This window comes from Xenopus laevis, chromosome 6L, assembly GCF_017654675.1.
Source record: "Xenopus laevis strain J_2021 chromosome 6L, Xenopus_laevis_v10.1, whole genome shotgun sequence".
NCBI classification, from domain to species: domain Eukaryota; kingdom Metazoa; phylum Chordata; class Amphibia; order Anura; family Pipidae; genus Xenopus; species Xenopus laevis.
Window position 1 is genome coordinate 151,437,709 of NC_054381.1, and position 27,484 is coordinate 151,465,192.

At 39.9% G+C, this 27,484-nt stretch overlaps 1 protein-coding gene across 1 annotated transcript in view; it reads right to left on the reverse strand.

Moving 5' to 3' along the window:
- cat2.L (calcium transporter 2 L homeolog) overlaps window positions 1-21,638 on the reverse strand; it is a 41,777-nt gene extending 20,139 nt beyond the window's left edge. The window contains exons 1-12 of the mRNA XM_041566638.1: window positions 21,536-21,638; window positions 19,770-19,924; window positions 18,999-19,085; window positions 18,639-18,792; window positions 16,521-16,679; window positions 14,868-14,977; window positions 12,453-12,543; window positions 9,351-9,379; window positions 7,920-8,011; window positions 7,722-7,836; window positions 5,315-5,485; window positions 4,936-5,006 (exon numbers count right to left, since the gene is read on the reverse strand). Of these exons, the coding sequence (XP_041422572.1) occupies window positions 4,936-5,006; window positions 5,315-5,485; window positions 7,722-7,836; window positions 7,920-8,011; window positions 9,351-9,379; window positions 12,453-12,543; window positions 14,868-14,977; window positions 16,521-16,679; window positions 18,639-18,792; window positions 18,999-19,085; window positions 19,770-19,924; window positions 21,536-21,623 (1,322 nt within the window). The 5' untranslated portion in view covers window positions 21,624-21,638. The remainder of the gene's footprint in view (window positions 1-4,935; window positions 5,007-5,314; window positions 5,486-7,721; window positions 7,837-7,919; window positions 8,012-9,350; window positions 9,380-12,452; window positions 12,544-14,867; window positions 14,978-16,520; window positions 16,680-18,638; window positions 18,793-18,998; window positions 19,086-19,769; window positions 19,925-21,535) is intronic.
- Window positions 21,639-27,484: the final 5,846 nt, after the last annotated feature.

A 27,484-nucleotide genomic window follows, 5' to 3' on the forward strand; every position in this document is an offset into this window, starting at 1 on the left:
TTACAGAGCATTTTTAGATGGGGGTCAGTGACCCCCTGTTTGAAAGCTGGAAAGAGTCAGAAGAAGAAGGCAAATAATGCACTCTAAACTCTAAAAATTAAAAAGTTACTTAAAAGTTAACTTAAAGGTGAACAATCTATCTATCCCATGAATTTGTTTGAGAATGAGCACAGGGTAATATGCTCCCTGAGATAAAATTGGGAGGAAAATTGAGTTCATTCTGTAAGAGAGAGGGCAGAAGATTAAAAGAAACATATAGGATAAATGAAAAAACTCTAATTTCCTAGGCAATTATAAGTAATATATGATGTTGCTTTTACATGGTGCTAAAAAATAATATCTTTAAAAATAGCCCCTTTATGTTCTCTGGTCCCTGTCTGTGTTTCAAATGAGGGGTGGGTGTGTCCTAACAGTCCCTGCCAGAAGCACAGTAGGAGTGGGACAGCCAATCGCAGCCCTGCAGTCACACCAGCACAAACAGGCTTCAGTTCCCTATCAGGTCCTGCTAGCTGCTGATTGGTTCCTGTCCTACAGTGCAGTGAGCTGAGAGCCACCGTCACAGGCTGGAAATTCAGGGAGCAGGAAGTGGGAGAGAATGGAGGGATTATTGGGGTTTTTGCAGAAATATTCAATAAATCAGCCTGAAACACTATTTTTTAAAGCAAAATTCTTCTATATCTGAATGAGTATAATGCACTGGTACGTTCTTATTTTTTACATAAATTGTCTCCTTTAAAATGTCCTGACAGCAGATTTTAAACAAGACGCCCCCCATTCTGTAGCAAATCCCCTATTCACTAATGACCAGGTTAAGGCAATATGTGAAATAGAGAGTGAGTCATGATGGCACAAATACAGATAATACATCCAGAGGAAGTAAATTCAAAACAGACACAAAAGAAACATATCTTAAAGCCAGCGATTGTCTATCTCGGCCCAGTGAGTAAAGGCAAAGGCATAATTGCTCATCTAAACCTAATTACATCGAGACCTGAGGGACATGTATTATTCAATGAGAAGACTTTAATGGGCCCAGTGGCCATTCTTCTCCCTCTATTTTTCAATGGTTTATAATTGAGAACTGGGTTGTGGATTAATTTACTAAGATGTAGAATATTGTTCCTGTGGGTTTATGGATCTGCAGTGAGTGCCGGTACCCTGCTCTGCCATCTTTATTTACAGTTTGAAGAGCAGAACTGAGCTTTATATATCGATTATATATATAAGCAACAACATCTATGATTCTTATCAGAAACAATAACGGATACATTTTTTGGCTGGGATCAGGATCATTATGATTGGTTGTCTGTAACTCATTTAATCGCTTTGTGCCAACTGGTGATTCCGGCACAAATCAATATGAATCGGAGAAGCCGGAATAGAAAGATGAGTAATACAAATGTAGGGACCTATAGGATCTATTAGGCTCCTATAGAGTTAATCCCCTACCTTTCTTGTATCATTCCCTATAGCTGTTGTTTATTGGGCAAAAGCCTTTATTGCATGTAAGTGTAACAGCTATAGCTATAGGCCAAAGGGTGCAATACCATTTCATGCCACACTGCTATATAGTGTTGTGCATGGAGTGGCCTCTTCCTCATTGGCTCCTGCGTCTTCAAGGCTAGGTGTTTCCCATTGAGCCTGGGATCACCAAGGCCCCAGAAAAGCCATTTACCACAAAGGGACCTGTACCTTTGGTGCTGAAGTCGGGAACAAGGCAATCCGGTGAACGAGGTTAGCTATCATTAGGGCAGACCTGTAATAGTCTCTCTAGGAGAGAGAGATAGTCAGCTTTATGTAGCATGAGCAGCTGTGTGCTCCATCAAGGATAATAGCAGAGCAGAGAGTAGCTTCCCAAAGGCTTCTTGTTTGCCTTTAGAGCAGAGAACTCAGTGAAAGGGAATCTAGTTTAGCAGAGGACTGCTCGTACCCTACCTGATTGATCCCGATCCCCTCACTGGTATATCGGTCTTTGGGACAGAGGTATTCTCCTTGACTATTTGACTATGGGAGTGACAGTCTCTATCATGCTGCATCATCATCCTGCTATCCTTTCTCCTCTGTGATATATTATACCTGCTATAACTCCTGCGTGAGTAAACTGTCTACAATAAATACAACTCTTTTGTTTCACTAAGAACCACCTGGCGTCCAATCAATCTATTTTTATATGCAATAGCCTGTGTTATGTAGTTATACTACATCTTAAAGGGATAGCTTCCACTTGGCGAAGGCCCTGACCCTGTTGTGTAAGTCACATGTAGACAATGCTCTACCCTGCTAGTGTCTAAATACAGCCAAATAGGTGCTACACAAAGTAGCAATAACAATACATTTGTAGCCTTAGAGAGCATTTTTGTTTTAGATGGGGTCAGTGACCCCATTTGAAAGCTGGAAAGAGTCAGAAGAAGAAGGCAAATCATTCAAAAACTATAAAAAATTAACACCAATTGAAAAGTTGCTTAGAACCATTCTATAATATACAAAAAGTAAGGTGAATCACCCCCTTAAGGTATGGAGAACCAAATTATTTAAAGATCCCTTATCTGGAAACTCCCAGGTCACAGGCCTTCTAGATAACAGGTTCCATATCTGTAGCAGATACTAACAAATCAAAAGAAATATACATATAACAAACAATACTGTTAATGGCAAATATTATTTCAGAAAATTGTGAAACGCTGTAGAAAATCCAAGCAAAGCCACGGAAGGTTAATGTGACGAAATGAGAAGGGACAGAATAAAGCAAAACTAATGAGAAGACTAATAGGGACATTGATAAGCTCTGTCAGCATGATCAGCGCTAGCTCTAAAAGTCAAACAAGGAGACGAGAGGAAGATGAACATTTATTCAAAAAAATCAGGGAACTATCAGAGTCTCGGGACATTGAGTAGAATGGGAATAATCAGGTATCAGCACCAAGGCCAGACAGAAGAAGAGGAAAGACATGAACAGTCTTAACAGAACTATCTGATATTCTTCTGCATTGAGCTGAATGCTGGGAGTTGTAGCTCAGCAACAGCTGTAGAAAAGCAGATAGATATATATATGAGCTCTTTACTCACTTGTAGTGCAACAAATAGCAGCTATAGGGTGTCATACAGGCCGGGGAATAACTACAGAGGGAGCAGACTCTGTGGCTACAGGGGGCCCAGGAGGTACAGGGGGTCCCATGAGGCCCTAATTAATCAGCAATTTCAATATTTATTGGTAAAACAGGACGACCTCTGGATATGCTGGGGACCCTAAAATGAATTTGCTGTGGGACCCAGTAACAAAGCATTTCAACTGAGGAGTTGAATGGAAAACTGTCAGGTCCTTCTGAATAAGTTGGTACAAACCAATAATACCTGAAGTATGTGGTGCCATTGGCTGCATTGGCTGTGCTTGGCCATTCCAACTCTATAACTGGCCAGCGTGTACCCTATTAAAGAGGTACTATGGCATATATACAGTATAATATATATATATATATATATATATATATATATATTGTGAAGTTTGGGGGATCACAGCGGGGTTTTCTCCACCAGACATGCAGGCCACTCCAGATTGAAGGTAAAACATTCTGTTTATTTTTTCCAATTCAGGTTAAGCTTTCAGCAGCAAGGAACTAGGGGTAGGCAGAGTAGGCACATGCCTAGGGTGCAAAAATTAGGGGGCACCAGGCACGTACCTTGCACTGCTGCCTACCCCCTGTCCGGTCCGTTGACGTACATGCACTCTTGTGCACGCTCCTGTACTCGCTGATGGAGAGGTGGAGGATGGTGCTGGCCGAGTTGCCTGGGGTGCCAAGCCGGCTTGGCCCGGCCCTGAATAAGAATAGCTTACTTGCCAAACATATAACATCCAGTCTTTAGGGGATGAACTCTCTAGTCTTTTAGAGAGACAGACTTTTCTGTTCAACCCAGCAGTGAGTTACCACACGTAAAAAAACTTCCACACTTGAGAAAAAACTCCCTCCCCCCACCTGCTGCTCACCTTCATTAAACACCCCTTGGATGTCCAGCCCACCTCTGGCTGGTTAACCCCATGGTGTCTCTTAATGAGGTGATTTTAAAACCAAAAGAATGGGGATATATACCGGTCATCTACAAAACATCCCCTCCACCTTGTACAATATATATATATATATATAGACTTCCTGATGACGGCTTAAGTTTTGAGCCGAAATGTTGAAATAAACTTACACTATTGTCTACATTTGGAGCAAGTCCTGAGAGTGCGGTTCTTTTTTGAATTTCTGCATTATTTATTTAACCAGCACCAAAGCAGTTACAAAATGAGGATTTTTGAGTGCACCGGCATGTAGCTGTATATATATATATATATATATATATATATATATATATATACATATATATATAAACCTCAAAATTATATATATTGCAATATATGGACAAACAAACAAACAATCCCTGTTTTGTTTAAAGGGTAAGGCATTTTTCAGTAGCAGTAGCACAAAATGTCTCTTGTCTTAAATATATTGATAATGGGTTGAGTGCTGAGGACTATTGTAATTGTGTATATATATATATATATATATATATATATATATAGATATATATATATATATATATATATATATATATACTGTATATGCGCCATGGCAGGACTATGTGACTTGTAATATATTCATTGCACAAAGTAGGGGATAGGGGTCATTTGCCTCCATTGTGATACAGAATAAAGGAAATGCTGGGCAGAGTCAATGGCAGAGGAAGCTGGTGCCTTGAAGCACTAAATCACTCAGACAGGAATACAGTGAGGATCTTTTGCTGCAGATATTTCATATGATTCACAAGAGAATGTGTATGTCTGGCGCATGAGTGCTATAAAGCCCCTGTTTGTGCGTTGCCTCCAGGGAAATGCTGCTGCAACTTCATTCTGTGCCGGGCTTTGTATTTAACATTCATACAGCGAGGCTGACTTACCAGAAATCTCTGAAATAACCCGAATGCACTTTATTGAGGTCTTCTATTCCTTTCTGCAGGTATTCCTTTTCCTAAAAGAAAAATGTTCGTTCTTAATGAATCAAGCGTTTGCTAATAGCTTGTAAGATTATGATTGTATGATTATTTAAATTATTTCTATCAAAAAGGATCCCTGCCTTATGGAGGGCTTCCAGCAATTCCCAGCAAGTTAACACCCCCCCAATCTATCTGATCTTCAAGCTGCTCCCCCCATCCACTCGCTGCCTCCTCCACTAGTGAACCAACCCCACAGATTAGGAATCCTAGGCTTTAGGAAGAATAAGTATATCTGACTTTTGAAAATTCCATCCTATTTATCTTGTTAAAAATAAATCAATACCTCAGGCCACATTGGATGGCAATATTTCAGGTCTTTTTCAAGCTCTTTCTTCCGCCATTCTTTCCAGCGTTTCATTCTTTTCTTGGCTTGATAGATTTCCTTAAATTCTTCTAAAATCTGATAGAGAGTGAGTCCCAGCGCTATCACAATCAGGATAATTCTCCAACAGTCCTATAATGAAGAGGCAGGAGAAGTGCTATGATATTATAAAGAAGACTTGTTCCATAAACATGTATTTAATGAAGGTATATATTTTCCACATAAACCAGGGTCTCTTATATTTTTATTTTTAAATAGGGCCAAGATTTAGGGGGCTATTTACTAAACTCTGAATTAAAACTTAAATTGTCTGGTTTTTTTTAAACCTGATGCTGAAAGCCAGAATCCAAAAATCTGCAATCTCAGACCTGCCGAGGTTGTGTATAAGACAGTGGCAACGGTCTCTATCCTATTTGGAAGTGTCTGTGGTCTGTGCTGGAATTAGCCTGAAAATCCAACCATTTCAGGCTTTTCGGGCAATAATCTGAAAAAATCTGGCTTTTTGGAAAAAAGCTGAAAAAATAAAGTGATTCGGGAAAAATAACCGTGCGATTCGGGTTTTTGATCAATTTTATCAGGTTTTTACCCAAACTGATTAAATCGAGTTTTTTTTTAATAATAAATAAGGTAAAATCGAGTATGGGAGTTTGGTTGTTTTTTTTTAATATTAAAATTCCTGTAATTAGTCTTGTTACTGTACAGGAGTCTTCCCATTCTTATCCAAACTTTTGTTCACTTTTGAGTTAAATTTTACTTTGATATGTAATTTTGAGTTTGTTTTTAGCTTTTAATTCAGCAACTCTCCAGTTTTTAATTTCAGCCATCTATTTGCTAGGGTCCAAATTACCCTAGCAACGATGCATTGATTTGAATAAGAGACTGGAATATGATTAGGAGAGGTCTGAATTGAAGGAAGAGGGATAAAAATTAGCAATAACAATACATTTGTAGCCTTACAGAGCATTTGTGTTTTAGATGGGGTCAGTGACCCACTTTTGAAAGCTGGAAAGAATCAGAAGAAGAAGGCAAAAACGAAATAATTAAAAAATAATGAAGACCATTTGAAATAGTTTCTTGGAACTGGCCATTCTATAACATTCTAAAAGTTAACTTAAAGGTGAACCACCCCTTAAAATGCAAACATAACTTGTTATCTTGGGAGAACCCTATAAAGTCCCATCTAGATCGCCCAAACCACTAACACCCTGCACAGAGGAAAGATGGGAAGAGAGTGGTCCCTGGGTTGTGGGCCAACATGTGGCTTTTGTCACATCTGGCAGCAGAATTTTAGCAGAAAACGTTACTTATTAATGGTGTTCATGATAGTCCACCCTAAGCAGCATGGCGGCTCTTGGCTCTTGGGCCTCAACTACTGATAAAGGAGCCAAGATTGTCTTCTGGCCTTTGTGATACCATAATGTCTTTTCAGAAATTGATGAATATTCTCCAGTTTCAGTCTATGGTGTTTTTATAAAGTATTAATGATTTCAATCAATATAGTGTTCCAAATCCTTGTGTGTGGTACTAAATTGTTCCAGGGAAACAAACCGGATTGTAACTACGATCCATAGTGTACAAGGCGACTGCTACACAGTCATTGTTATAGTTGATAAAGAGTCCAAGTATTTTCCATGGAAAAAAAATCCAAACTGTGGCATAGAGACTGATGACTGATCAAAGAGGAGAGTCTCCAAATATGATAGGGTATTTAGAAATATCATCAATATATCTGACTACCATGAAGAGCAAGTTCTAATGCACTGAGCTTGGATAACACTGAAGGGTAGTAGAAGTGGATAAATAGGTGATAGTTTAGGTCAGGGGTCCCCAACCTTTTTTTTTTTTTTTTTTACTGTGAGCTACATTCAGATGTAAAAAGAGTTGAGGAGCAATACAAGGGTAAAAATGTTCTTGTGTGTAACCCCTATATGGACTGGCAGCCTACAGGAGACTCTACAGTACATGTGGTTTTTATACAACCAAAACTTGCCTCCAAGCCTGGAATTCAAAAATAATCACCTGCTTTGAGGCCACTGGGAGCAACATCCAAAGGTTTGAGGAGCAATATGTTACTCACAAGCCACTGGTTTAGGGAATGGATTCAAAAGGTTAATACCACTGTGACCTGCAAACTTATTGACTGGTTCAGTTGTTTGCTTGGCAAAGACATTCACATTCACGTATATTATATTTGGAATCAGAATAGGACATCTTATTTGCAAAAAGCAAGATCCCCTTGAGCAATAGGAAACCATTATAAAAGAAGATATTTTTTCTGGACTTTCCAAAGGTGTTCAGCAATGTAGAAGTGTCTCCCAATCGGATCAGATCCTGTTGCACAAATCCTATCACAACGAGCTGCACCCACCTCTGGAAACTTGTATGGGGCTTCCTCTGTTCTTGGCAGGGAGGAGGCAATTCCCAGGGCCGTCCAAGAGAGGATCAAAACAAGGTTTAACGTCAGCATGAATGCTACACTCGTTCTGCAAAAGGAATGAGACGTTAGAACCTGATGTATTTGAAAAATGAACTTTATCAGGAAGATGAATGAGACATCCAACTGTACCTGCCAAATAACTTCCATTTGACTTCAATGAGTTTCTGGATAACAGGGTGCATGATGATGTCCAGCTGACGGTTCTGAACGATCATTTCCAGCTATAAAAGGAAAAACAGAGTTAGTAATGGAAAAGGTTTCACATCCAGCGTTGGCAGCGGTAGGGCCCATTCTTTCTGTGTTACTTAATATAGAGATAAGAATTGCATTAAAGTGGTAGTAGCTGCATCTGCAAAGGACCTTGGCATGAAAGGCCACAAATTCTAGTTGTGTATATATATATATATATATATAAATCAGCCGGGCTCTAACTGATCTCCACGACCAGAAGAGCCTGAGGAACTCCCAGTGGACCATGACCCTAATGTTTTGAATAATTTTGTGAAAGTGGGCCTGATAGTCAGGTTTTCTGGTGGGTCCTAGTAGGCCAAGTCCATCATTGACCTCCGCCAATACGAAACCTGTACAATATCACACCTCCCAACATTTTGCAAATAGAAAGATGGACAAAAAGATTTTCTGCAGGGAGCACAGCAAAAATTTTGACCACGCCCATTTTTCTGGCCACACCCCCTAATTACCATTTTCATTTTACAAAATTTGACAGGTTTGGAACACATTTCTGTGATTTCAATGTGTTACAGTTTTGCTAATGTAGGTGAATTGCCCTTTAAGTTGCAAGTCACTGTTTCCCCCAAGAGACCTGCTTGTCTTAAATTGTTACAATTGTTTCTTTGCTTATCTTACATTTTTACAAAAGTATCTAAGTGCACCTGCCACTTATTCTGGCCTCTTTGTCAAAAAGCCAATTAAGTTTTAGAAACTTTGTATCTTTTTCTGGCTGTTGAGTGCAGGAGATCAAATTCGGGACCACAATCCGGGACTGTGGGAGCTGTCAAAATCGAGACTGTCCCGAGAAAAACGGGACAGTTGGGAGGTATGCAATATCTGCTATGTGAGTAAAGCAAGGGCTGAGAATCCAAGGTAGAGTATCTGAGCAATCATTAATTGGAGAGCTGAACTACTTGACTAAACAAAGAAAGGGCACTTTGGCCATATCTATAAGGGACTGAAATAACAGAAGCTCCTTCTCTGCATTATTACTCCCGTGAATTCCCAAATGGAGTGATTATGGAGAGACACCCTGAAAGCCATGGTTGAATACTAACTGCTTCAGATAACCCTGAATCTTTGGATCTGTGATCACATTATGAGCTAATGGGGGAAGTTTGGAGCTGAAAAAGTCCAAAATCCTTGGCTTCAGAGTCAGATAATATACAGACGTGAGTTTGGGCACCTCGTCTCTGCACAAACCGCTTGCTCAGAACCAGCCGACCCACTGCAAAATGAGTTCAGCAGAGTTTAAAGAGTTTGCAGCCTACACAGAATTAGAGAGAACGTTGGCATAAACACTGATATTAATCTTTCACCGGCACTTACTGGAGACTTGGCTTGTGATCCGCTGAAATCTAGATTGAAGAAAAAAGGCACTGATCAGAATGAATAAGAAGTAATTATTATGTTCTTTCCTACTTCAGACTAAATCTCTAGGAGCATGAACTGTTCTGATGAAAGTTGGGGGCTTAAAACAAATTCAAAAGCCACCCCTGTAGATAAACTTCAGTACCTTGGAGAGGATTTGATGGCATTGCTGGTGCCCCCCAACCCGGCACATTTTGTATGGCTGAAAACCAACATAAACCACAATCCTACAGCTCCCATCCATTTCTGGTATAGGAGTATTTTCAGCAAAATAATATTATTTGGAGGTGGCTTCTTGCGCTTTTCAACTGTAGCCCAACTGCAATTTTCCACATGCCCTTGGTTGCTCGTGCATTCCCTACTAACATGTTATGTACTGTTGTAAGGCTGTAGTACATCTCCAAAGGGATATACTGTACAGTATCACCACACAAAGGACTATTCAAGGTAGGCGGCATATAGTCAAAGTAGCAGTTCATATTTAAGTTAACTTTTACTATGTTATAAAATGGCTAATTCTAAGTAACTCTTCAGTTGGCCTTAATTTTTTCTTTTTTAATAGTTTTTGAATTATTTGCCTTCTTTTTCTGACACTTACCAGTTCCAATGGGGGTCAATGGCCCAATCTAAAAAAAAAAATACAAATGCTCTGTAGGGCTCATCTTTCTATTCAGGTCTCTCCTATTCATGTCCCAGGATCTTATACAAATCAATGCATGGTTGCTAAGGGAATCTGGACACTAGCAACCAGATTGGTGAAATTGCAAACTGGAGAGCTGCTGAATAAAAAAGCAAAATAACTTAAGAAACCTCAACTAATAAAAAATGAAAACCAATTGCAAATTGTCTCAAAATATCACTCTCTACATCCTACTAAAAGTTAACTCAAAGTTGAACAACCACTTTAAGTCTCATTATGTTAACTATGTAACTGTTTAATACCCCAAACATGTCTCATTATGCCGATCTCTAAGGGGCATATTTATCTAGGGTCGAATTTAGAATTGAAAAAACTTCGAAATTCGAATTCAAAAAGGCCAACCGAAATTAAGTCAAAGTTTTTTTTGTCGAATAGGTTCGTAATATGAATAGAAGGAATAGCGCATTTGATCGAATTAGATTTGAAGTTTTTCCCCCAAAAAACTTAGATTTTTCAAAGTCCACCAATTGACTCCAAATAGGTTGTAGGAGGCCCCCCATAGGATAAAACAGCAATTCGTCAGGTTTTAGACGGCGAATGATCGAAGTTGAATTTATACATGATAAATTTCTAATTTTTAAATTTTTTTCAAATTGAATCGAATTTGGACTATACCCTAATCGAAATACACAAAAAATTGCTTGAAATTCTAATTTTTTTCAATTGAAAATTCACCTCGACCTTTGATAAATCTGCCTCTAAAAGCCATTTTACCCAAGTTTAGGGAATAATTTCATGCATCATTGGCACTGGATGAGCCTTGGATTTGTAACACTGGGAATGAAACACCAACAACATCCCTGCTCCCTATAATCCCACGAATCCCACCCATTCTGCAAACCAATTCCCTACTTATGCTGCATACATATTATACATAGGCATTATGAATGCTTATTTATGGGTTCACTTCCCCTTTAATTTTAAGGCTTGCATGTCTTTAAAGAGTTAAAATAGGATTTTCTATCATTGGCTTGTGACACTTGGAACACTGGGGGCAGATGACAGATAGTGTGTTGCTTCCCTTCTGTACAAACATTAGTATAAGAGCTGGCGTTGCTTCCTGGCACTGCCTGGGCAGTAAATGATTTGTTGCATGCATCGCTATGTGTCTGTTTACATTACAGATTTCAACTTCCCAGAAACTGCAGCAGTTGCTCCTGTTTCCAGCTCAGCCTCCTTGGAATGCAATTTTTTTAATCTCTGGGGAATTACCTGGAAACTGCACACAAAGCCTTCTCCTGGACCTACTGGATTATGTCTATCTTCTGTTTTAAGGGGTTCTTTACATTTAAAGGGGTTGTTCACCTTTAAATTAACTGTTAGTATGATGTAGAGAGTGATATTCTGAGATAATTTGCAATTAGTTTTCATATTTTATTATTTGTGTTTTTTTAGCTATTTAGCTTTTTATTCAGCGGCTCTCCAGTTTGCAATTTTTATTCATCTGGTTACTAGGGTCCAAATTCCCCTAGCAACCATGCACTAATTTGAATAAGAGCCTGGGATATGAATAGGAGAGGCCTGAATAGAAAGATGATTAATAAAAAGTAGTAATAACAATACATTTGTAGCCTTGCAGAGCTGGAAACAGCCAGAAGAAGAAGGAAAATAATTAAAAACACTATAATACATAAATAATGAAGGCCATTTGAAAAGTTGCTTAGAATTGTCCATTCTATAATATAATAAAAGTTAACTTAAAGGTGAACCACCCCTTTAAATGAATGTTCATTATGATGTAGACAGTGATATCCTGAGACAACTTGCAATTGGTTTTCATTTTTTATTAGTTGAGGTTTCTTAAGTTATTATTCTTTTTTATTCAGCAGCTCTTCAGTTTGCAGTTTCAGCCATCTGGTTGCTAGTGTCCAAATTCCCATAGCAACCATGCACTGATTTGAATAAGAGACTGGAATGTGAATAGGAGAGGCCTGAATAGAAAGATGACTAATAAAAATTAGCAATAGCAATAAACGCGTAGCCTTACAGAACATTTTTTAGATGGGGTCAGTGACCCCCATTTGAAAGCTGGAAAGAGTCAAAAGAAAAAGGCAGATAATTCAAAAACTACAAAAAAATAAATAATGACGACCAATTGAAAAGTTGCTTAGAATTGCTTATTCTTTAACATGTTAAAAGTTAACTTGAAGGTGAACCACCCCTTCAAAAAAAAAAAAAAAGAAAATCTCCCAGAAATTGCTGCTATCTGTTCAGTGTCACTGGTACATGCCATGTTTCTATGATATAATATTTGCCTTGCCCATTCCATCCTCCTGGTCCCACGCCACCCGAGTTTCTCACAGGCCACACAATCTAACAGAAAATGTCCTGCTAATATTGCTCCCCTTCTGAATCATCACCTGTAGTTCGTGGTTGTACCAAATTCAGGTAAAAATGCTGCCTCCTGTTGGCTCGATCTTTAATGAAGAACTGGTCCAGAGCAAGAAGGGCCTAGAGTCAAAGCAAATACACACCAGCTGGGTTATACAGGGAACTCTGAGTATCACTCATGTATTATAAGGGATAATGTTCCCCCTACTGTAAATGATAAGGATATAAGAAGTCACTGAGGGGTTGTTCTGTGACCATATAAAGGCACAAGGCTGCAGGCTAAGTTATACCGGGAACTCTGAGTATCACTCATGTATTATAAGGGATAATGTACCCCCTACTGTAAATGATAAGGATATAAGAAGTCACTGAGGGGTTGTTCTGTGACCATATAAAGGCACAAGGCTGCAGGCTAAGTTATACCGGGAACTCTGAGTATCACTCATGTATTATAAGGGATAATGTACCCCCTACTGTAAATGATAAGGATATAAGAAGTCACTGAGGGGTTGTTCTGTGACCATATAAAGGCACAAGGCTGCAGGCTAAGTTATACCGGGAACTCTGAGTATCACTCATGTATTATAAGGGATAATGTACCCCCTACTGTAAATTATAAGGATATTAGAAGTCACTGAGGGGTTCTATGACCATATAAAGGCACAAGGCTGCAGGCTGAGTTATACAGGGAACCAAGTATCACTCATGTATAATAAGGGATAATGTACCCCCTACTGTAAATGATAAGGATATTAGAAGTCACTGAGGGGTTCTGTGACCATATAAAGGTTAAGCATATACAGTAGATATACAATGTATCTATGGACGTTACTAAGTGGAACAAGGATGCCCATTAGAAGAGGAAGTTTTTGCTTAATCATATTTAGATTTAGATTAGCGTTAAATCCTGGAAATGTGGGCAGATAAATGATGTGCTCACATGCAGTTTAAAATAGATAAAGGGAACAACTATAATCACGCAACAAACACAAACAGATTAGGATTAATCTGATTAATAAATGATGCAGGAGGGAATACGTACATAATGTATAGAATCAGCAGTATGATCATTATTAGCAGGAAGTGCCTGAGGTCAGAACAAGACTGACTATATCTAAACATATGATTTCAGGGATGAAAGATCCCTTGTACTTGTTGCTTCCCTGCCCAGATCCATATTTATCCACCTGTTACCCACTCAAACCCCTAAATTAAAAGTTCACCTTTAAATTCACTTTTAGTATGTTATAGAATGGCTAATTGCAAGCAACTTTTCAATTGGTCTTCATTTCTTCTTATTTATAGTTTTTGAATGATTTGCCTTTTTCTGACTCTTTCCAGCTTTCAAATGGGGTCGCTGACCCCATCTATAAAACAAATGCCCTGTAAGGCTACGAATGTATTGTTATTGCTACTTTTTATTACTCATCTTATATTCGGGCCTCTCCTATTCATATTCCAGTCCAGTGGTGTAACTATAGAGGAAGTAGACCCCACAGTCGCAGGGGGGGCTGGGATCTGCTTCCTTTATAACTCAAAAAAAAACCCTCAACCTCTCTTTTTTAAGGTGGCCATACACGGGCCGATAAAAGCTGCCGACAGACTGAGTCGGCAGCTTATTGGCCCGTGTATGGGGCCCCCTAATGGGCTTCCCCGATCAAGATCTGGCCGAAAGTCGGCCAGATCTCGATCGGATGGGACTAAAAATCCCGTCGGATCGCGGCCGCATCTGTTCATTGATGCGGTCCCGCGATCCGACCGCCCGTAAAGCCACCGTTAGGATCCGATCGTTAGGCCTTAGGGCCCACGATCGGATCAGCCCGACATTGCCCACCTCAAGGTGGGCATATCGGGGAGAGATCCGATTATTTGGCCGTGTATGGCCACCTTTACTGGCGAGGAAGGGGAAAGCAAGTAGGGTGGGTATGGGAAGAGTTGGGGTGGGGTGTGGGCGTGACATGGGTGGGGCATAGATGGGACATGGGAGGGACATGGACAGAAAAGGAAGTGGGCGGGAGGATGGGGATTGGAGTGAACTGGGACCCTCTGAAGATTTTCTTGCGGGGGGGGGTTGGCGCACTTTAGTTATGCCACTTTTCCAGTCTCTGATTCAAATCAGTGTATGGTTGCTAGGGTAACTTGGACCCTAGCAACCAGATGGCTGAAATTGCAAACTGGAGAGCTGCTGAATAAAAAACAAAATAACCACAAATAGTAAAAAATAAAAACCAATTGCAAATTGTCTCAGAATATCACTCTCTAAATCATACTAAAAGCTCATTTAAAGGTGAACAACCCTTTTAATAGCAGAACACATGAGTGTATGTCAGGGTCTCAGTGGTGCTAGAGTTTGCAGCAATTGCAATGCCAAAGGGAATTGTGGAACCCTACAGGGGAGTTACCCTAAAGTCATAACATTATTACTATGAGTATGTGACACTTACCACAGGAGGCATATTCATTACCAGAAGGGTCATGCAAGATTGTCCCGTATTGTCCAGAACACCCGCATCACTTTTAAGGTTAATCAGAAGCCGGGCAGCCTCGCTGCGATCTGATTTGTAGGAAATAAAAAATAGCAGGAGTTATTAAAAATAAATAGCAATACACAAAGATACCCTGCACTCATTGTTTTATTTCATGTATGTAAATAAAACATAAATATCTGCGTCAGTAATTCGTTCAAAGGGAGACTGTGAGCTCTGTATAAACAAACCCTAAACTGCAGCCTTTTTTAGGCTTTAAAACTAAAGGGCTGGTAACATGAATAACTTGTTCTACTAACTGCCCCAATGTAAACTGTGTCTCAGCTGAACCAGTGCTACACTGAAACAATTCACTGTTCTTTTTAGTGTCAGAAATAACAAAAAACATTGATATTTCTTAATTAAAGGGTGGTTCACTTTTAGGTTAACTTTTAGCATGTTATAAAATGACTAATTCTAAGCAACTTTTCAATTTGTTTTCATGATTCATCTTCTATAGTTTTTGAATTATGTTTTCCAGCTTTCACTGACCCCATCTAAAACAAATGCTCTGTAAGGCTACAACTGTATTGTTATTGCTACTTTTTATTCCTCATCTTTCTATTCAGGCCTCTCCTATTCATATTCCAGTCTCTTATTCCAATCAGTGCATGGTTGCTAATTATTTGGACCCTAGCAACCAGATTGCTAAAATTGCAAACCGAAGAGCTGCTGAATAAAAAGCTAAATAACTCAAAAACCACAAATAATAAAAAATGAAAACCAATTGCAAATTGTCTCGGAATATCTACATCATACCTATGGGGCACATTTACTAAGCTGGAGTGAAGGTTTCGAAGTAAAAAAACTTCGAATTTCGAAGTATTTTTTTGGGTACTTCGACCATCGAATAGGCTACTACGACCTTCGACTACGACTTCGCCTTCGATTCGAACGATTCAAACTAAAAATGGTTCGACTATTTGACCATTCGATGTCGAAGTCTCTTTAAAAAAAACTTTGAATACATACTTCGGTATTTAAACCTACCGAGGTACAATGTTAGCCTATTCCCCATCACTTTTCTAAGGTTTTTTTGATCAACGGAAAATCCTTCGATCGATCGATTAAAATCCTTCGAATTCGATATTCAGATTCGTAGGATTTTACTTCGAGGGTCGAATTCGAGGGTTTATTAACCCTCGATATTCGACCCTTAGTAAATGTGCCCCCTAAAGTTAATTTAAAGCATTACTCAAAAAATGTATGTTTTTCATTTAGCTCTTGATGAAAATAACCAGCTCCTGGTCATCTCGGATGCATTGGTCAATTCAGGGAATAAACAATTATACCAGACCACACCCACTCTATAAACCACACCCCCAATGCATTCTATGGGAAAGGGATTATTAGAAATCATTAGAAATGGTAGGAAGGGTTTGGGAGAAGAAGAGGAAGGCAATAGGGAACAATGGTCTCTGTCCTGATTATTTTATAAAACTTGAGAATCCTGAACAGCAGCCTTACAATACTGAGCCAGGAGCAACTTCTCCTGAGAAATAAATGGAGGTTACAGTAAATATGTTTCTCCGGCACCTTTACTTTCTATATTCCCAGGCGGCTGTGTGTTACCTAGCTCAGCGGCGAGTTGCAGGGGGGTCCGCTGCTTGTGATCCCGACTATAAGCCTCGGCGTTGTGCGCAATAAGGACCTTCACCGAATTCACCGCGTCATGTTTAGCTGCGTAATGTAATGGGGTTTGCTTCCCCTTTGTGACGGCGTTGATATTGGCTGCAGAATGTAAAAGACAAAATGATTTTGTTTTTCACTGTAAAAATAAAACAGTACCTTTTACAGGTATGGGACCTGTTATCCAGAATGCTCGGGACCTGAGCTTTACCGAACAACAGATCTTTCCATAATTTGGATCTTCATACATTAAGGGGGTTATTTAATAAAATCCGATTTTTTCTGATTAATTAATAAAAAAAAATCTCACCAAACTAGGGATGCACTGAATCCACTATTTGGGATTTGGCTGAATCCCTGAATCCTTTGTGAAAGATTTGGTCGAATACCGAACCGAATCCTAATTTGCATATGCAAATTAGGTGCAGGAAACTAAAACGCGTGAACATTTTTTTCACTTCCTTTTTTTCGCTCCCTGTCCATAATTTACATATACAAATTAGGATTCAGATTCGGTTCGGCCAGACACAAGGATTTGGCTGAATCCTGCTGAAAATGGCAGAATCCTGGCCAAATCCCGAATCGAATCTTGGATTCGGTGCATCCAAACTATAATCCACGATTTGCCCTTATTTATCATTTAAAAAACCACGGAAAATCGGATCGTCAAAAACTGCTCCTTTTTCGGATTGTTGCATAGAAAACTTTTTTTGATTTTTTGCGTGAAAAAATGAAATTTTTTGTGAATTCGACAGAAAAGTCTGAAATGTTCAGATTATCGTACAAACACAACGCAGACAATAATATCTTCAAATTGCAAATAGGCCATCTCCCATAGACTATTTTATATCCAAATAATCCAAATTTTTTTTCAATTATTTAGTTTTTCTCTGTAAAAATAAAACAGTACCTTGTACAGGTATAGGATCTGTTATCCAGAATGCTCGGAACCTGGGGTTTTCCAAATAACAGATCTTTCCATAATTTGTATCTTCATACATTAAGGGGGTTATTTAATAAAATCCGTTTTTTTCTGATTAATTAATAAAAAAATTTCTCACCAAACTAGAATCCACAACTTACCCTTATTTATCATTAAAAAAAACACTAAAAAATCTGATCGACAAAAAACACACCTTTATCGTATTGTCGCACAAAAATATTGACTTTTTTTTTATTTTTCACATGAAAAATCTGAATTTTTCAGATTTGATGCCCGAAAAGTCAGAAAGCACTAAAAAATCTGATCGACAAAAACCGCGCCTTTATCGGATTGTCGCACAAAAATATTGATTTTTTTTATTTTTCGCATGAAAAATCTGAATTTTTCATATTTGATGCCCGAAAAGTCAGAATTTTTTGTAAATTCAACAGAATAGCCTGAAATGTGCGGATTACCGAATAACGCAGACAATAATATCTTCAAATTGCAAATAGGACCTCGACAGGTTAAAGATGGAGCATGTTTGGTTTTGGACTTTTTGCAGCCTCTGGGTATAATAAATCTCGAAAAATTGAAATATTTTTATTGCACTAAAAATGTTAATTTTATAGTAAAAAAAACTCAAATATTATAACAATAGTAATAGTAACTTCCTTTCTTCAAAATTTGAAGTTTAATAAATAACCCCCTAAGTCTACTAGAAAATCATATAAACATTTAATAAACCCAATAAATTGGTTTTGCTTCCATTAAGGATTAATTATATCTTAGTTCGGATAAAGTACAAGCTACTGTTTTATTATTACAGAGGAAAAGGAAATCATTTTTGATAATTTGGATAAAATGGAGTCTATGGGAGTTGGTCTATCCATAATTCAGAGCTTTTTGGATAACAGGTTTCCAGATAATGGATTATATACCTGTACTTGATCCCAACTAAAATATAATTAATCCTTATTGGAAGCAAAACCAGCCTATTGGGTTAATGATACATGATTTTCTAGTAGACTTAAGGTATGAAGATCCAAATTATGGAAAGATCCGTTATACAGAAACCCCCAGGGCCTGAACATTCTGGATAACAGCCCCATACCTGTATTATATATATATGCACTCACCTCCTCCTTCTTTTATTAAGAAAGTCACCATCTCTGCGTAATCCACGGCAGCGGCCACGTGCAGGGGCGTTTTCCCGAAATCATCGGCCTTGTTCACATCGGCCTTTCTCTCGATCAAAAACTGTGCCACGTCTATCTGCCAGCTTTTAGCCACCTACATGTGGAAAAAAAGGGAGTCAATGATGTTCTGCATCTGGATTACGTGATACCGAAATGTTTGCCCCTTGCCTAGAAAACTCTAGCAACCAATCAGGTACTTGCTTTCAAATAAACTGCTAATTGCTGATTGGTTGCTAGGGGTTACTAGAAGTAAAAAGTTGATCATTTCCAGAATAGGGACGACAGGGAGACATAACATACCTGGTGCAATACTATTTGCCCGTATCTGTCAGTTTCATTGATATCTGCACCTTTGCTGATCATCTGATCAATTAAACGTAGGTCAATCTGTAATGCAACAAAGGCACATTTCCATTATGTTCTGCTATAAAAAAAATAACATAGAATATAGATTTTTTATTGCATTAATAATATGGTTTCAGCTGCAGAAGATCTCAATAAAGTCTAATTCTTCTGGCTATACCACCTTACCCCAACCCATTTGGCCATGACCTACTAGAGTCTTACAAGACCATTTTAAAGGTTTTTTAAAAAAAAATGATTTTCTTCTGACTCTTTCCAGCGTTCAAATGGGGATCACTGACCCCATCTAAAAACAAATGCTCTGTAAGGCTACAAATTTATTGTTATTGCTACTTTTTATTGCTCTTCTTTCTAGCCAGGCTTCTCCTATTCATATTCCAGTCTCTTATTCAAATCAATGCATGGTTGCTAGGGGAATTTGGACTCTAGCAACCAGATGGCTGAAATTGCAAACTGTAGAGCTGCTGAATAAAAAGCTAAATAACTCAAAAACCACAAATAATAAAAAATGAAAACCAATTGCAAATTGTCTCAGAATATCACTCTCTACATCATACTAAAAGTGCATTTAAAGGTGGACAACCAACCCAATTTAGCCCTTCGTTTTAACAAATATTGGACATGTGAAGGCCATAAATGGGAATTACAACAGCTCTGAGGGTGGCACACGGCCTCTATGTTCTAAACCCATAAGGGCACCATGATTACCTGCTCATCAACATTCTTTGTGAGATGAATGAAATATTTTAGGATGGATGTCGGAGGCCCAGGAGACGATACTTCCTCCGGAAGTTGAACCTTGTTTGGGTCATCCTCCTCCTGCTTAATGCTCAGGCCAATGTAGATTTCGGAAGAACTGCGACCTTAATTAAGTTAAAAGAAATATAATATATATGGTACCATCCAGTGAGTCGCTGACCCTCACTATTATTATACACGAGAGCATGAAATATTAGGTGAATCACAAACAATAGACTTGATGATAAGAGGGACAAGGAGGTAGTAGGGGTTCAATGCTTGACCCTTGGATTTTGACACCCCCAACTTGGTTGGCACCTGAAATCTGCATTACATGCAGGGCCGGATTTACATAGAGGGCGACCCTAGGCCCACTGCTGTTTGTCGCCCCTGTCCCCTTCCCTTTATTCGTGCAAATGTTCATCATCAATGGGGAAATTAAAAAAAACTATTGTTTCTCCAGCGCATCCCCAGTGTTTTTGAACCAATGTGGGTGTGGTTGGGCATCATGCCGCCCCCCTAAAATCCTGCCGCCCTAGGCCCGGGCCTAGGTGGCCTTTCCACAAATCCGGGCCTGATTACATGAGCTCAATCTCCATTCATTTACTCTCTACTACTTCACAGTATAGGGAATGGAATGGAAAATCCAACCATGTGGTTTTAGGGGTTACAGAAACTGTCTCATTCATATTGATTATTCTCTGCAGCACTGAGGTCAATTGGATTAACTGCTTTTGCCTCACTTGCTACCAAACTATGCTAACGTGTAAATGGGAAACTGTACAGCAAAGACTACAAAAAGATAGAAACATCATGGGTTATCACTAGTGAGGTACTTTAGTTTGCCTTTAATTCGGTGGTGTTCAACTGTATCCATATAGTAGGCTAGTTATTCATTGTACTGTATGTTCTACTAAAATAGCGTTCCAAAGAAGTCAATGGAGCAGCCTCCTGGTGGGCCATAAAATTCCACCATATCTTTCCCATAAGCCTCCAGTTGGGCAACTCTGCTTTAAAGGAAATGTAAACCCTTAAAATCAAAGAATGTAAAATGGCTCATTGATAATTGTTTCTGCTTTTAAAGATATTAGCAGCTTTTACATGGCTAATAATAAATATAAAACAACAGCAGAAACCATTTTGGGCATGGTTGGCAGAAAATTAATTAGGGATGCACCGAATCCACTATTTTGGATTTGGCCGAACCCCGGAATCCTTCAGGAAAGATTCGTCCGAATACGGAACCGAATCCGAATCCTAATTTGCATATGCAAATATGCATATGGAAGAGGAAAATGTTTTTTACTTCCTCGTTTTGTGACAAAAAGTCATGCAATTTCCCTCTCCGCCCCTAATTTGCATAAGCAAATTAGGATTCGGATTTGGTTCGATATTCGGCCGAATCTTTCCTGAAGGAATCCGAATCCTGCTGAAAAAGGCCGAATCCTGGCCAAATCCCGAACCGAATCCTGAATTCGGTGCATCCCTAAAATTAAGTTATCGAGAAAGGGAAAGTCTTGTGATGTTCTGCTCAGAACATGACGTTAGTGAGAAGAGTCACCTGATCTTTCCCTGGTCTGTTATAAGAGGAGCAACATCACAAAACTTCCCTTATCTCACAAACATAATTTTCAACCAGCTTGCCCAGTCGAAATGAACAGCATTTGTTTCCTTTCAATAAGCTGAGGAAAAGGTCAGGAGCCCCAAGTCACTGTGTTTCTGACACGTCCCCTTACCTGACGTCGCCTTGTCAAAATTTGATCTGGTTAGGGCGGCTAGATACTTGTCACACTGATTCTGTAACCAGGAAACCTTGTCCTCCATGGCTGCGGGATGTTACTGTAAGACACAAAATGTACAAAGGGTGAAACGTTAATATGAAGTTCAAGGGATTGTAGCTTTAAATAATTCAATGTATTTTTCTGAAATCATTTTTTCTAGCATTTTTTTTTTTCCCAATTGAGAAATATTGATACAGTTCAGAGAAGGATTTTCCAGGGCACATTTAGGTTTTGCCAAAAGCCTATTAAGTTAGAAATATTGGGGGAGGGGACAGGGACGACAAACGGCAGTGGCCCTGTATGTGCTCCCATCACTTATATACCTGCACCTCAGACTTGGTCATTACTAATTTTGGTGCGATTGGGGTATAGTAACATGGTGGTTGGGGAGAGCCATGGTCAGAGTCAGGCCTATCACCCAACTGTGAGCCATTAGAGGTCTCCAAGGACCCTCCCCCCAATCACTCCCACTCCCTGTTGGTTGAACTAGGGGAATCATTTTAAACCACCGAAAAAAGGGGGGTGCAGGACTCAATATATGTTGATCACTCACCACTGGAACAGGTGGTCCAGCCCCAGACCCTCAGTTTAGGGAGTGGATAAACCAGCAAAGTACAAAAAGAGGGGTATAGAGCACAGGGCCGCCATTAGAAATCATGGGACGCTGTACAACAAGTTTTTAGGGCCCCCTGGGCCACGCCCACCGCCCCCCACCGCAGATCCCCTCCACACCACAGTTAAAAGACCACACAGACATCAACACTAAACCCCCACACACACACAAGTTATAAAAAGCCATTGATTGTCATGGCCCCCCTATAACTTAAAAAAAAACCGTTGGCACCAGGGCCCCCCTTACAAACTAAAAAAAAACATTGGGGCCCCAGAGAATATATATAAAAAAAAATCATTGGACGCAGGCAGGGGCTTATAGAGTGTTAAAATAATAAATTGGTGGCCAGGGGTTTAAAAAACAAAAACACACATTGGTGTTCAGTAGAACTGAACCCGTGGCTTCAGGACTTCAAGTTCGGCTCTTTTCATAATTTTGGGTCTTTTTGCGGCTTCTGGACTTCGGCTTTTCGGCTGTTTGGGACTTTGACGGTTCGGGACATTGGAAGAGACGGCACGACTTCGGCGCTGTCAAGGAGAGCCCGACTATTTCGAAAAGTTCAGCACAATCCTCTTTAGGCCTGGGCCCGGTAAAGGAGTACCCCCTGTGCCCCCCTGATGACGGCCCTGATCGGGCACTCAGAAAAGACTCCATAAGGTTCGCCAAAAATTAGGTTAAAAAACATTATATTTATTGTGGATTCATTAAAAAAGGAACAGTATCTCCATTGGCCCTATGCGTTTCGTGCCCCTGGGGGACTTAGTCATTGTGCCCATGACTAAGTGCCCTGGGGGGCACAAGATGCTTTAGACCAATGGAGATACTGTTCCTTTTTTAATGAATCCACAATAAATATTATGTTTTGAATTAGAGGAATTCCAACCTCAAAATATCTTTTACCAGGCCTCAAACAGCCCCTATCAGACACAAATAAGAACACACACTATAGTGGGAAATTAACATTCAGACCTGTAAGGCTGGTGACCACAAATGCCCCGGGATCCTTCAGAAGAAGCCTCCTTATTGGCTGAGACTTTATTGATAATCTATAGAAAATCAACCTTCATTTCTGCGGAGAGTCAAACCAGTGTGTCGGGACCTTTCTGATGCTGCAGGACATTCAGCAAATGGGTTTTAGAGACATTTAATGCATGTTTCTAATATACATAGGAAACAGGAATGCATAAAGGAACTGCAAACACTGCACTGCGTCTCCAGTCCCCCATTAAACCCTGTGTAGAAACCGAGTAGTTACCCACCAGCATAAATGCTAATCAGAGAAATACTGCCATCTGCTGGCACTGAGAAGCATAGCACTTGAGGAAATATGCTCAGGGTTTAAAGGAGAACTAAAGCCTGTTGTACATTATGTTTTGTGCTTCTGTACCAGCCCAAGGCAACCCACAACCAAATTTCTCGCTGTTTGGCAAATTTTTAGCAAAGCGAAACAGGTCAGACTTGCCCATCACTAATCGCAATATTGTGGTATACAGGGCAAACTGCTACTTAAAATAGAAAATGGCAAAGTGCAACTATGCTGAAAGAGCAACAGCAGTGACCTTCACAAGCCTAAAGCAATACCTACTGGACTCATCTTCCATTATCATGGCTCCCTCTTGCTAACTGCAACTGAGGGGTGTGCAGAGTTGCAATGAGCAGTTAATTTGCCCTGTACAGTGTTAGTATACTGTTTAATGAAAGGCAGACTACAACTTCAAGTATGCTTTAAAGGAGAACTAAACCTTAACTAATGAAGTAGCTAGAAATGTTGTACATTATGTTTTGGGCTTCTATATCAGCACAAGGCAACCACAGCCCTTTAGCAGTAAAGATCTGTGTCTCCAAAGATGCCCCAGTAGCTCCCCGTCTTCTTTTCTGCTGATTCACTGCACACGCTCTGTGCTGCTGTCACTTACTGAGCTTAGGGACCCACTCACAATATACAGTACACATAGAATAGAAATGTCACAATATAAGGCTGATTAGTAATTAATACACATAATTACTACATGGCAGCACAGAAACCAGTGCAATTAGCCTCAGAATTTAATAATCAGCAAACCTGTAGCATCAGCTTATATTACAGGGGAAGCTCATTTTCTGCTGGATAATTAGTGACGAGCCCTAAGCTTAGCTTCTCAACAGCCAATCAGAGCCCACTGAGCATGTGAGTGTCACAGACACTTTCCAAGATAGTGACCCCCTGTGACAAGTTTGAAGTCCTGGATCATTGCTGCTATTGACAAGCTGAAACTTTAGCCTCATGCAATAAGTTCAGTATATAAAATATGGTATTTTTAGTCACATTTATTTTTAGGGTTTAATTCTCCTTTAAGTAGGTACAGCAAGGACCGCCATCAGAAATCGCAGGACCCCATATGACAAAATTTCCTGGGCCCCCTTGGCTGCACCCACCGCAAGCCCCACCTACAGGTCCGCCCTCCCTACCACACAGTAAAAAAACAAAAAAAATATTGCTGGCTAGGGTTCCCACATGTTAATAAAAAATAAAAAGATATTGGTGGTCAGGGCCCCCCATAAATATAACATTTGTGGCCAGGCCCCCCCCCCATTAAAAAATATTGGTGGCTAGGACCCCACATGAGAAAAAAAAATTGGTGGCCAGGCCCCTCCCCCACATTATAAGAAAATTGGTGGCCAGGGCCCCTTAAACGTCCATTTCCTAAAGTCAGCAGCTCTCAGAAAGATGGGGGGCCCGGCTAATGAAGCGTGCGTGGCCGGGGCCCCCCTTACCCTCGGGGCCCCCTACAACTCTCCCCCCTGTCCCCCCCCCTGATGGCTGCCCTGGGTACAGCCCCAAAGGCAGCATAGGTATTCCCCCATACTAAGCACAAATCAGCAGGAAAATATAGATAATTTATACACATTGATCTAATGTAATTAATGTAAGATTAATTTACATAATGCAGTCTTCTAACATCACAGAAAACAATTTACCGTTCTTACTTATTCCCTAACGTATTTATCTGAAGCCCGTAACAACCAGCAGACTGCTTTCCATTAATACTGAATGAAATGTAAAGGTTTAAGATTACAAGAATCCTTCCTCATAAACAATCACAATGCAGGTTTAGAAAATGTGTCCAATCAATAACATTAATGCATAAATATTTGAAAGCACAGCTAGGGAATTCCATGGGGGATATTAAATAGGCCCCCGTGACTAGTTCTCTGCAGTTCAATAGCCAAGGGCAGCTGAGTAATTGAGCGAATGGAGGCCCAGGACAGCTGACAACATGTATTTGTACTAATGGCCAGGTTTCCCCCTTTCAGCCTCGTCTGTACATAACTGTAGAGAAAGGAATATCTGCCCTCTGCTTTGGTCTCACAGGGCAAGGTATTCAAAAGAAAATTAAATATTGTTTAATTATACTACTAATCAATTTGTAGAAGTAAAAAGGTGCCAATAGTAGCAATTGGGTAATAGTCTCTGGGAAGGGAGTGTGACTGTGGGATAGCAGGTATAGTAGGGAGAGATGGTGCCTATAGTAATAGTGGATAATAGTCTCTGGGAAGGGAGTGTGACTGTGTGATAGCAGGTATAGTAGGGAGAGATGGTGTCTATAGTAACAGTGGGATAATAGTCTCTGGGAAGGGAGTGTGACTGTGGGATAGCAGGTATAGTAGGGAGAGATGGTGCCTATAGTAACAGTGGATAATAGTCTCTGGGAAGGGAGTGTGACTGTGGGATAGCAGGTATAGTAGGGAGAGATGGTGTCTATAGTAACAGTGGATAATAGTCTCTGGGAAGGGAGTGTGACTGTGGGATAGCAGGTATAGTAGGGAGAGATGGTGTCTATAGTAACAGTGGATAATAGTCTCTGGGAAGGGAGTGTGACTGTGGGATAACAGGTATAGTAGGGAGAGATGGTGTCTATAGTAACAGTGGATAATAGTCTCTGGGAAGGGAGTGTGACTGTGGGATAGCAGGTATAGTAGGGAGAGATGGTGCCTATAGTAACAGTGGATAATAGTCTCTGGGAAGGGAGTGTGACTGTGGGATAGCAGGTATAGTAGGGAGAGATGGTGTCTATAGTAACAGTGGATAATAGTCTCTGGGAAGGGAGTGTGACTGTGGGATAGCAGGTATAGTAGGGAGAGATGGTGTCTATAGTAACAGTGGATAATAGTCTCTGGGAAGGGAGTGTGACTGTGGGATAGCAGGTATAGTAGGGAGAGATGGTGCCTATAGTAATAGTGGGATAATAGTCTCTGGGAAGGGAGTGTGACTGTGGGATAGCAGGTATAGTAGGGAGAGATGGTGCCTATAGTAACAGTGGATAATAGTCTCTGGGAAGGGAGTGTGGCTGTGGGATAGCAGGTATAGTAGGGAGAGATGGTGTCTATAGTAACAGTGGATAATAGCCTCTGGGAAGGGAGTGTGACTGTGGGATAGCAGGTATAGTAGGGAGAGATGGTGCCTATAGTAACGTGGATAATAGTCTCTGGGAAGGGAGTGTGACTGTGGGATAGCAGGTATAGTAGGGAGAGATGGTGCCTATAGTAACAGTGGATAATAGTCTCTGGGAAGGGAGTGTGACTGTGGGATAGGAGGTATAGTAGGGAGAGATGGTGCCTATAGTACCAGTGAGTGAGAGACATAAGGAGTAGTAGAAGTTAAATTAGTAGAAGTGAATCAGTGTATGTCTTTGCTTCTCAAACTATACCCATTGATCCCCTATTGCTTGCAGGAAAATATGTTTGTGTAGTTAATGTACTTACTTACTCATTTACAAGTGCAATTTCAGACACAGTTGTGTTTTTTTACACATAATGCAGTTTTTATTCCCATAACTCCAGTGTAATTGTGGCCTATATGTCAAACGTGTAATTCTTGTCATTAACAATCTGACACTGCCGGGGGCACTAGTATAACAAGTAGTGGGTGCTCGGATGCAGGTGTTTGCCAGACTCTCGGGTGTCTCGAGGGGGATATTAATTCTACCTGGTGTGAGAGCTGCAAGTAAACACAGTTTCCGGTAAACTCTTTAATGTATGGAGTTAGCAGCCTGCCAGAATTTTCAGTAGAAAATTAATATACCAAAGTCTGTAGGGAAATGACTATTAAACTTGCTAGTAGTGTACAGGTATGGGACATGTTATCCAGAATGTTCGGGACCTGAGCTTTTCCGGATAACGGATCTTTCCATAATTTGGATCTTTATAACTTTCATCTACTAGAAAATCATATAAACATTAAATAAACCCAATAGGCTGGTTTTGCTTCCAATAAGGATTAATTATATCTTAGTTGGGATCAAATACAAGTT